Source organism: Pelodiscus sinensis, chromosome 1 (assembly GCF_049634645.1).
Source record: "Pelodiscus sinensis isolate JC-2024 chromosome 1, ASM4963464v1, whole genome shotgun sequence".
NCBI classification, from domain to species: Eukaryota; Metazoa; Chordata; order Testudines; family Trionychidae; genus Pelodiscus; species Pelodiscus sinensis.
In genome coordinates this window covers 235,452,945-235,465,277 of record NC_134711.1, presented here as the reverse complement: position 1 = coordinate 235,465,277, position 12,333 = coordinate 235,452,945, and the positions used below count along the sequence as shown (strand labels likewise).

The 12,333-nt window shown below is 42.1% G+C and overlaps 1 protein-coding gene across 9 annotated transcripts in view; it reads right to left on the bottom strand.

Annotated features, from left to right (window-relative positions):
* The window catches only part of CCDC138 (coiled-coil domain containing 138), a 52,215-nt gene that overhangs the window by 18,215 nt on the left and 21,667 nt on the right, over nt 1-12,333 (bottom strand). For all 9 annotated transcript variants that reach the window (XM_075918009.1, XM_075918000.1, XM_075918014.1 and 6 more), the window contains 4 exons: nt 7,683-7,802; nt 3,486-3,563; nt 3,293-3,403; nt 1,343-1,495 (listed from right to left, as the gene is read on the bottom strand). In XM_075918009.1, coding sequence (XP_075774124.1) covers nt 1,343-1,495; nt 3,293-3,403; nt 3,486-3,563; nt 7,683-7,802 — 462 coding nt within the window. The remainder of the gene's footprint in view (nt 1-1,342; nt 1,496-3,292; nt 3,404-3,485; nt 3,564-7,682; nt 7,803-12,333) is intronic.

Here is a 12,333-nt window from a genome sequence, read left to right as displayed (position 1 = left end):
AGCTGTACTTGGACATCTTTGTGTATGTAGCTGAGTGCATAAAAGGCAAAGCCAGCCTGATTCCCCCTCAGGTCGTTTTCCAGCAGAAAAATGACACTTCCAAATTACAGGGAAAGGAGGACAAACACATCTAAAGAACAACAGTTACAGTAGACAAAGTAATCATTGTTTCTCTTTCAAGTGATTGTTCACATATACATTCCACTGTAGGTGATTTACAAGCAATTTCCCTCAGTGTAGTGAGACTTTAGACCTATGTGGACAGGGAATGAAGTATAGATTTGTCAAAGTCCAAATTGGCCATGAGTGATGGCATAGTGTTTGGAGAAGTGAAGACATAGCATCTGATGAAGGCACCTACAGATGTAGTCACCTTATAGATGTCCACAGTCAGTATGTTAGTTAGAAAGGCTGTGGAGGTCACTTGTAGACCTGGTAGTTACATTTGCCAATTCATAACAGGATTTTATGCATGAAGATATACAATATGACACACAATGAGCCAAGACTGCTTAACCTTTCACTCTTTTTGCATACGGCACAAAGAGTCTAGATAGAATTCTAAATTACTTGGTTCTATGGATGTAGTTACATATGATTCTGTACACACCTAGGGAGTGCAGTCTTTGCCCTCTGTCAGCTTGGGCTTTGGAAAAAATACTAGTAAATAAACAATTAAACTCAGATGAGTGCCTATAATCACATTCAGGTGAAACTTGGATGTGATCTTAAAGCATTATCATCCTTTGAAAAAGATTTAATGGATACATCAATAACACCTATTAACCAAGAATCTCACCTGGCAGATGTAATCACTATCACAAATGCAGTTTTCATAAAAAAGTGGAATAATGAGCAAGATGCCCTGGGCACAAAGGAAGATCTCATTAGGTGTGACTGATAGGACAGTGTACACAACTAAGTCCTTTAAGAAACCTCACTAACATCAGATATGAGAAAACTGATGAGTCTTTAACATGAAAATGAACAACAGAAAGGATGGGCAGATGAACTCAACAGAAAATTCTGGTTGTTTTGGGGCCCTGAACCTCAGCTCAAGAGCATTCATACAGAATATAAATCAGCATGTCCAGAGAGTCCTTGTTGACTTTGACCAAACACTTTGACCCTGTAATTTTCTTTAAATTGCCTGTATTTGTGGTACTAAAAGTGTCAAAACACACATTAAATACTACTGTCTGAATGAATCCAGAACTGTTACCCATAAACAATTATCTTTGTTTTTAGGACTGTAAACTACATAAAAAATAAAACCAACTCAAGTTGGCCATACCGTTATCAAGGTTTTTTTTTTTTAAAAAAAAAATCAAAACCTCTTTACCTTTGCACACTTTTCTTGTGTATCATTTTTGTGTGTGTATGTTAGTTTGTGATTCTCTCCTCTTTCTTCCTCTTTTTTCACTTTGAGGAATTGATCTGAGATCCAGTCCATAAGAACAGTTAAAAGCTCATAAACATGTGAATTAAGTGGTGCCTGTAACAATCATAATATTAATTAAGGTTATATAGCTTTTCCAAAACATATGGCATATTATTAGATCCTCTCAAAGGGAACAGACTGACATGTCAAAATGTGAAAACTGCTTTCGTAGTCTATTATATGTATTTGGGGTAGGATGGTGCCATGCCCGAGAAAAATTAGTTTAGGCCTTTATTTGTAGTAATTATTGGTTGGCAGAAAATACACACGTACAATTTGCAGGTCATCCTAGGAAAACATCTTTACGCACAAAACAGGACCATTTTACTATGCTGGCCATAAGAATCTGAGATGAATTGTGACATACAACTGCATAATTCACAGGTTTTGTCCACATGTAGTAATTTTTATTTGGGAAACATTAGATACATCGAACAAAACATGTAACCATCCTGTATGTAACACACTGCTATTAAAATGTATCTCATTAACTATAACTGAATAATATTAATTCCAATAATGAATAAGTTCAGAGAAAAGACGATGACGACTTCAGAAGAATGGACTGACCCTCTCCCCCACAATTAACATTACATTAAAATACATTAACTCAGAATCCCAATGTGCATCAAAATATATTAGGCTTGTCAGGAAAAGAAAAAAAAAAGTGTATTCAAAAAAGTTTCTTGGGGTAGCCCCTCAGAGGGGAAAACCTTTAAAGCAAAGATAAAGTTGCATATAATATTTCACGCTGTATTCAAAAGAATTGTATTGCTAGACTTCATATTTATAAGAAGGGATAAAATGATAGAATACTGACAGAAGGAACATTATTGAATAGGACTACACTGAGATAAGAAATATTATTTCACAAAAGCAAAAGGGAATGTTTCAAGATGAAAAGGAAGGAAGGTGACTATATTGCAATCATACATAAAACATGACAATATTTAATAAAGTTCCCCCCTCACTTGAGGCCTTTTACATTACAAGCATTAAGAGCATAATTATCTCTGGTTTAAATCATCCCATATCTGACATCACTTACCAGTTTTTCGTTTCAGTTAGCTGTAGAGAGCTGCACATAGAGATTTTACTTACATTATGGTAGTAATCAAAATGTGCTAAGAACTTTCCAAACATAGTAGAAGAAACAGGCATACAATTTTAAAAGATAGACAGATTAAAAGATGGAGAATGAGATGCAACATAAAATCAAAGTGATAAGAATTTGAATAAATGAACTTCTTTTTAGTGGCAAATTTAAATGTAATTCTTTTTCCAGTTAAACATACTAAATTTACCCCAATGCAATCTCATTGTTTTCAATTTTACTGTTCTTATGCCCCGAACATTTCAACCTTTTCTTCAATGTAAATGAGTTCACTCAGGCTATGTCTACACAGCAGCATTATTTCGGAATAACTGAAATAATGAATTTTCTGAAACAACAAAGTCTGTGCCTACACAGCAAGCAAGCAAGCAGTTATTTTGACATATTGTTGAAATAATGTCAAGCTGGAGGACTTCTACTCTGACTCCTGTAAACCTTATTTTATAAGGAGACAGGGAAGTTGGAAGAAGAATGCTATAATTTGGACTTCCTGCTGTGCAGGCAGTGCCAAAAACTGAAATAAACCATTTTGACTTAAACTATGCAATTGACATAGCTCAAGTTGCATAGCTCATTTTGGCTTTAGCCCTGATGTGTAGAAATGCCCTCATAACATAAGTAAATAACTTCATTACTTTCGTGAAGACATAGCAAGTGGGCCTTCTAGAAAGATATTCAAACTTGTAATATCCACTAATTAAAACAGACATTTTCTTTCCTCCTTGCTTATGTCTTACCTTACAAATTTTTGATGTTGCTGTCATTTTTTCCTGCTTCACAGATTTAATTTCTTGCATTGCTTGAGAAACATCTTTAGATTTCTGTATTGTTAAAAATTCATGCTTCCTCTGCAACAGGATACATTAATGAATTACATTTGACTTGTTTCTTACAAGGGAAGATGCACTGAGAAAAAACTGTAAGTCTTACTTGTAAATTATCTAAACGAGCTTGTACTTTTTTTGCTTGAAATTCCAATTTCTTGTTCTGCTCAGTCACATCACTTAACTGAAAGAATTAGAAAATACGTTAAAAATACCTCTGCATTCAAAACTTAAGTTTAAATTCATTCTTTACTGCATATAAAGGTTGTTTAAAAATCACTAAACTAAGACCAGGTCTACAATGGTGGAGAAAATTGATGTAAGATATGCAATTCCAGCTATGACAACTGCGTAGCTGCAGTCGACATAGCATACATCGATTTATGGGGCAGTCCCACAGTGGAAGGTCAACAGGAGAAACATTCCTGTTGACTTCCCTTACTCTTTGCAAGGAGTACCATAGTTGACAGGGATGTCGTCAACGTTCTATTTAGCGGGTCTTTGCTAGACTCATTAAATCGAATGCAGGAAGACTGAACTCTGTAGCACTGATCTCTGCAGCAGAAAAGACAAGCCCTTAGTTATAGACAGCCAGATCTATTAAAGCACAAGTTTATCTGCTCTCAGTGTGAACAAAGCAAGAGTTAAGAGTATTCTCCTTTTTCTAAAATGTGCCTGCTAGAAAAGCTGTAATGTCATGTTATGTATAAGCCCGTGGTCCCCAACACAGTGCCCGCGGGGCCATTTCCATGCGCCCGCCAGGTGCTCGGGGCTGGCCTGGCACCGGGCGCATGGCGGGGGGAGCGCCGGCCCCGGGCGCGCGGCGCATGGCGGGGGGAGCGCCGGCCCCGGGCATGCAGCTATGGGGGGGGGCCGCCCCCGGGCATGCGCCTGTGGGGGGGGGGGGGGCCGCCCCCGGGGCGCAAGTGTCCCCGCCCCCTGGCGCCCGGCGGGCAAACGGCCACGCCCCCTGGCGCCCGACAACTTTGAAAGGTTGGGGACCACTGGTATAAGCTATGTTCTGTGAATTGAGAATTCAACTTACAAGCCAAGCACTGGGCTAACTGTCTACAGACACCCAAATACAAAAACCATACTTTCAGAGAATCTCACTCTTCCTAAAAGGACATATACAATTACTTTGAAATTACCTGTGTGCATAGATCTATACCAGGGCTACTCAACTTTGGAAGCCCCGGGGACCACAATGATACCCACAGCACATGCTGAGGGCCACAACTTAAGCATGGTTGCAAATATATGCAAATAGCTTCATTCACACTGACGGGCATTAATACAAAGATTAAGGCAAGACTACACAACACACAGGCCCCATTTAAGTCAGATCTGCTGATATTAATAAAATGCAATATTTACCTGATTTCTACCCATATGACAGCCCTTTTAATGAGCAATGACAGTGCAGCAATTTAACAACTAAAATGCATATCAACAGAAGACCATTATATTGATTATTACCCAAGTACCAGCCCAGACCTCTCTCACCCTGGCCTTGCTGCCGCCTCGCTTCCCAGCTCTGCCATTGCTGATGTAACGTAGCTCAGTGAGGCACTACCACTGTGGCAGATGCAGCAGGTGTGCTTTGCCGCTGTTTTTGCCACCCCTTTTTCCCCCTAGCCCCAGGCCGGCAGGCAGCTCCCACACACATGCAGACGCGGCTCTGCTTGTGGGGAGGCACTGCCACTGTGGTAGAAACGGCAGGCGTGCTCTGCCGCCTGGCAGCTGCTGTGCACGTGACCTGGCTCAAAGCCACACGGTCCGACGCTGCAGCTGGAGCCCCAGCAATGAGGCAGGCAGGCAGCTCAGGAAGTGGGTCAAGGCACCGTGGACTGCATGCAAAGGGGCCACAGGCCGCATGTTGAGTAGCCCTGCTCTATACATTATATTAATGAGGGTACAGTGATAGTTATAGGTACATTTTCAAAGCCTCATCCACGTTTCTAATTTCTCCAGTGCACAGTCACTCTGGATAAGCATCTACATGGTAGAATAATGTCAAACAACAATGATTACATAGAACCACAGAACCATACACCACACACCAATTTACATTGGTGCGCTGAATAAAACTGAAAATTCTCTCTCGGGTTCTTCATTGGTTGATTCTTGCTCAGGCTCAAACAAATCACCATAAGCGAAGGCTGGCAAGCATTTGCCGTGCCCCTTGTGTCAGACTTGTAGGGAGCTTGAGGGAGGGGAGGATTGGGATTGCCTTCCTCTGCAGTATGGGGCACAAGTCACTTGCTAGAATCTTCATGGTCTCTCATTTAAATCAATCCCCTGCCACTGCCAGGGGTGCAGGCATTTTTGCACAGAAGTCTCTCCTGTTGTATGTCACAGGTATACAACAGCTTATCCTATAATGGCTTGTAACAGGTTCGGTCCTGTGTGCGAGTGCCTGTTGGTGACTGAGGGGGTGAAGGTCTCGCAATATTTAACTTGCCTGTCTGCGGATGAATCAATGTCCAGTCCATGGCCGAGGTTCAGGCCTCTTCTTTTACCCTTCCTTGCTCGGGTGTGGTTTGCAGGGGTGTGTGTGGGGGGGGAGAGACGATCCAGGCCCGCCCACTCCTCTGGGTCCCGGCCCAGGGACCCTATACATCGTTTCATCCAGCCCTTCTCTCAGGCTTTGTTGCTGAATTCCCCTTGTCTGGGATTCCACAGAGTTGTCGCTGACCAGCCTTTTCGTCGCAGGATCTAGCTCCACTCAGTTAAGGGGGTCCAGCTCCCACTCTGAGCTGTCCAAGGTTCTGGGTGTTCCCCAGTCAGCCCAGAAGTCTGCCTAGGTTGAGCTCCAGGAAGAAACTGATAGGCCTTAGCTTACAGCTCCTTATATAGCAGCCTGCCGCATCCTGATTGGCTGCCCCTTTTACCCTGCTCAGAGGACCTCTCCACTACTCCTGTGGCTGGCCAGGGTGCTGAAAGGCCTCCAGCAGGGAGGTCAGGCTTTGTCCACCTCATCACATGGCTATAATACTTTTGTTAATTCTGGTTGTTACGTTTAGCTAGCAGTAGCTATGGGGGTTTAGTGGCCTGTGATATACAGGAGATAAGACTAGATGATTTGATGGTCCCTTTCCAGCCTTACATTTTAAGAGTACAGCTGACTTTTTCTTACTGCCGTAACATGAAATAGGATGACATCACACACAAAAAATCCCCAATCAATAATCAAAAAGGGGAAAAAGTAAAGTAACATGTATACTCTCCCGTCTCCAGAATATGAAATAACTCACTGTAAATCATTTGCAGCAAACCCAGCCTGAAGTAACAAACTGAGTCTACTAGTTGGAAACTATCATTGCCTCTTTATATTTAAGTTAAAATGGAACTAAATTCTGCAGCAAATTTCTTCAGCACACTGGTACAAACAAAAAATTATGCTTCATTTCCACTTACACTTCCCTGGGTTATTTATTTTAGTCTGTCCCCATATTTTGAATTTGGAACAGATTTTCATACTGCAAGCATACACAAACCAAAGGATTTGGTAGTTGGATAGAAAACAGATTTTTATTTCCTGGTGAGCATGAGAAGTAATTTCAGATTATGGGGTAAACCTAGTAGGGGAAGATCTGCAATGAAATATAGATTGGAGAGGACAATTACAATATCAATATTTTAGACTTGAAAGTTAACAATTCAGTGAGATTAATAGGACATTTGACATCACTATGAAATGTTGTTTCCTGTTGTTTGAGTCTAAAGACAATACTGTTATCAGTTTACACTTAGGCTATATTGTCAAGGTTATATTTACAACTACAAATGCTAGAATTACATATTATATTTAAAAGCTTGAATTCAGTAGCGTAATTCAACAGCAAAGGATAGATTCCACAACATTATGGAATACATGAAGGTATATATGCGCTATTATCGAGATCAGAGCTGTATTCTGATTATTAGTAGGCTATAGACCTTCTAATAATCAGAATGCAGCCCTGACCTAGGCCTAAGGGTCTCAATTTCTTTGTCAGACTATTGAATATGTTTTTCTTGTGGATTTTTTTTTATGGATAACTTGTTGCTGGCTATTTAGAAGAGTAATTCAAACTTCACCAATATTTGAAATTATAACAAAAGCACCAACCAGTTAAAAGAAAAAAATATGATTCAAGTTGTAGGAAAGTTGTAGAAAGGGAACAAGAATCATTTCTGCTCAATTATATGAATCTTGTTTAATAAGACTGCAAATACAATCAGTCAACTTTCCCAAAATGATTTAAATTGATCCTAATATTTAATTTTTTTAATGAACAAATATGAAAACAGCTCTTGCCTGTTTTTTTAAAGAGTCATTCATTTCCTTCAAGGCATCAAATGATGATCTGAGTCTCTTGTTTTCTTTCGTCCTTTCTTTCAAGGATTCTGACAGCTGTTGAACTTCTGCCTCATGTTGCTATAGAAAAAAATAGGATTCATGATATACCAACTAGAAACAATTTGTGACTAGTATGTTAAAATACAGTGCCTAATTTTCAAAGGATCAGGTGTGCAATTTTGCATGCCCAGATATCCTTGCACTTTGCGCCCATAATCTGTTGATATACAGGACATTCCTGATTTTCAAAAAGAATAATCATTACAACATGGATGCAAGCAATACCTGGCCTTTCTGGTGAAGTCATACCCCTTTTGAAATCCACCAAGGGTGTTTACACTCAAACATCCATTAAGTTTAAAAGTGGACGCTTATTGATTAATGATGTTGGTTACACTCAGTGAAACCTCTTCCCCTGGAGCCAGGTGGGCAAGGGTTGCCTAATCTGCACCTGGGGAGGAGGCTTCATTGACACTAAACTTTATACTGTGGCTCTCAGCTAAGCTTTATACTGCAGAGTCTGCAATGTAGCTAACCGTGTAACTGCTGAGATTTTCCACGGTTATACAGTTACCTCACAATTTTTAACCTCCCTAGTAGGTACCATATAATCAAATCATCTCACTTATGTGTGTGTCCAAAGAATCAATTCCATAAATAAAAGAAGTGGAAAAACAAGTTAAAAGTGAAGGAAAAAAGGAAAAACTAATTTTTAAACTGATTGTTTGTAAGGAAATGCAATGAACCTTAGCCACAACGATACCCAAATCCTCCTCTGCAGATCAGCAAATATTCCTAATGGCATAAAGTGTCCCAGCAGCCTGCAATAAAGTTTTACTTGTACTTTGGAAGCTGAATTGGAATTTCAGAGAATTTATGCAGGAGTTATTTTAATACAGGCAGTCCCCGACTTACGCGGATCCGACTTACGTCGGATCCGCAGTTACGAACGGGGCTCGCCCCGGAGGACACGGACTGCGGGACCTCGCGGTCCTGCCGCCCGTGTACTCCGGGGCTTTCTCCGCGTCTCCCTGGTCTGCAGACCAGGAAGACGCGGAGCAAAGCTGCGGAGGGGCTCGGGGAAGCCGGCAGCGGAGCAGCCCAGGCGCGCCTGGGCTGCCTCGCTGCCCGAGCCCCCCCCCCCCCCCCGCGGCTTTGCAAAGCCTCGGGGGAAGCCAGCAGCGGGACAGCCCAGACGCCCCGCGGCTGTCCCACTGCTGGCGTCCTCAGAGGCTTTGCTCCCCGTCTCCCTGGTCTGCTGGTCTCCAGCAGACCAGGGAGACGGGGAGCAAAGCCGCGGAGGACCCAGGCGGTGGGACCGCGGTGCGTCTCGGTCCGCCGCCTGGGTCTTCCTGGTCTGCTGTGGTGGGGGGGGCCCAGCTAGTACCCCCCCCCCCCCAGCAGAATAGGCTTTTCTCCAGACGCCTGTGGCAGAGCAGCTGGGGCGCTGCCGGTTGGTCCCGCAGCGCCGCTCTGGGCGCTACTGGACCAACCCGGCAGCACCCCAGCTGCTCTGCCCCAGGCGTCCTGATTCAGCCGCTGCTGGTCAGTTTCAGCAGCGGCTGAATCTGGACGCCAGTTCCGACTTACATACAGATTCAACTTAAGAACAAACCTACAGTCCCTATCTTGTACGTAACCCGGGGACTGCCTGTATGTTGAAATAATTAGAGAAACAGGTAACAGTGAAACTGGGAGATCATGTAATTTTTCCTATACTACAGATTAACAGCAGCAAAGACATGCATTGAAGCAGGGCACTCAAAAATGGAGACTGAAGAACGACAGAGTAGCAGAGACAAGGGGGCTATGGAGTCTGAAAGTGAAGCACAGAGAGGATGCTCCTTTTTTCCAATCTTCTAAAGGACCGTGGAAGGTTTCAAATTTACTTAGACGCCTACTAGCCAAGTTTGATATTTAAAATGACATGCTAAAGTAGACAAGAGACAACATGTTGGTGAAAATGTTACAAGTTTTTTCTTTCCCACCAGCTGTGACAAAAATGGGTAGTGAGAGAAAGGAGAGTTTGCCTTAATCTGAGAATTATGGTCTTTTGTACTAGTTTTCAGTCAGCAATCATAGAATACTAGGACTGGAAGGGACCTTGAGAGGTCATCGAATCCAGTCCCCTGCCCTCATGGCAGGACCCAATACCGTCTAGACCATCCCTGATAGACATTTATCTAACCTACTCTTAAATATCTCCAGAGATGGGGATTCCACAACCTCCCTGGGCAATTTAGTCCAGTGTTTGACTACCCTGACAGTTAGGAACTTCTTCCTAATGTCCAACCTAAACCTCCCTTGCTGCAGTTTAAGCCCATTGCTTCTTGTTCTATCCTCAGAGGCCAAGATGAACAAGTTTTCTCCCTCCTTATGGCACCATTTTAGATACCTGAAAACAGCTCTCATGTCCCCCCCGCCCCAATCTTCTCTTTTCTAAACTAAACAAACCTAATTCTTTCAGCCTTCCTTCATAGGTCATGTTCTCTAGACCTTTAATCATTCTTGTTGCTCTTCTCTGGACCCTCTCCAATTTCTCCACATCTTTCTTGAAATGCGGTGCCCAGAACTAGACACAATTTCAACTGAGGCCTAACCAGCACAGAGTAGAGCAGAAGAATGACTTCTCATGTCTTGCTCACAAAACACCTGTTAATGCATCCCAGAATCATGTTTGCTTTTTTAGCAACAGCATCAAACTGCTGACTCATATTCAGCTTGTGGTCCACTATAACCCCTAGATCCCCTTCTGCCATACTTCTTCCTAGACAGTCGCTTCCCATTCTGTATGTGTGAAACTGATTGTTCCTTCCTAAGTGGAGCACTTTGCATTTGTCTTTATTAAACTTCATCAGACCATTTCTCCAATTTGTCCAGATCATTTTGAAATATGACCCTATCTTCCAGAGCAGTCGCAACCCCTCCCAGCTTGGTATCATCTGCAAACTTAATAAGCGTACTTTCTATGCCAATATCTAAATTGTTGATGAAGATATTGAACAGAGCCAATCCCAAAACAGACCCCTGCGTTACCCCACTTGTTATACCTTTCAAGCAGGATTGTGAACCATTAATAACTACTCTCTGAGTACAGTTATCCAGCTAGTTATGCACCCACCTTATAGTAGCCCCATCTAAGTTGTATTTGCCTAGTTTATTGATAAGAATATCATGCGAGACCGTATCAAATGCCTTATTAAAGTCTAAGTATACCTCATCCACCGCTTCTCCCTTATCCACAAGACTCGTTATCCTATCAAAGAAAGCTATCAGATTGGTTTGACATGATTTGTTCTTTACAAATCCATGCTGGCTGTTCCCTATCACCTTGTCACCTTCCAAGTGTTTACAGATGATTTCCTTAATTACTTGCTCCCTTATCTTCCCTGGCACAGAAGTTAAATTAATTGGTCTGTAGTTTCCTGGGTTGTTCTTATTTCCCTTTTTATAAATGGGCACTATATTTGCCCTTTTCCAGTCTTCTAGAATCTCTCCTGTCTCCCATGATTTTCCAAAGATGATAGCTAGAGGCTCAGATACCTCCTCTATCAGCTCCTTAAGTATTCTAGGATGCATTTCATCAGGCCCTGGTGACTTGCAGGCATCTAACTTTTCTAGGTGATTTTTAACTTGTTCTTTTTTTATTTTATCTCCCTTCCCACTAGCATTCACTATGTTAGGCATTCCTTCAGACTTCTCGGTGAAGACCAAAACAAAGAAGTCATTGAGCATCTCTGCCATTTCCAAGTTTCCTGTGACTGTTTCTCCCTCCTCACTGACCAGTGGGCCTACTCTGTCCTTGGTCTTCCCCTTGCTTCTAATGTATTTATAAAAAGTCTTCTTGTTTCCCTTTATTCCCGTAGCTAGTTTGAGCTCATTTTGTGCCTTTGCCTTTCTAATCTTGCTCCTGCATTCCTGTGTTGTTTGCCTATATTCATCCTTTGTAATTTGTCCTACTTTCCATTTTTTAATATGACTCCTTTTTTATTTTTAGATCATGCAAGATCTCATGGTTAAGCCAAGGCAGCCTTTTGCCATATTTTCTATCTTTCCGAGGCAGCGGAATAGCTTGCTTTTGGGCCCTTAACAATGCCCCTTTGAAAAACTGCCAACTCTCCTCAGTTCCCCGCCCTTACCTATCAGCTCTCTGAGTTTACCAAAATCTGCCTTCCTGAAATCCACTGTCTCTATTTTGCTGTTCTCCTTTCTACCCTTTCTTAGAATTGTGAACTCTGTGATTTCATGATCACTTTCCTCCAACCTGCCTTCCACTTTCAAATTCTCAAACAGTTCCTCCCTATTTATTAGGATCAAATCTAGAACAGTTTCCCCCCGGTAGCTTTTTCAATCTTCTGAAATAAAAAGTTGTCTCCAAAGCAGCCCAAGAACTTATTGGATAGTCTGTGCCCCACTGTGTTATTTTCCCAGCATATATCTGGATAGTTAAAAGTCCCCCATCACCACCAAATCTTGGGCTTTGGATGATATTGTTAGTTGTTTTTAAAAAAGCCTCATCCACTTCTTCCACCTGGGTAGGTGGCCTGTAGCAGACTCCTAGATATCACCCTTGTTTTTAACCCCTTTTAGCCTAACCCAGAGACTCTCA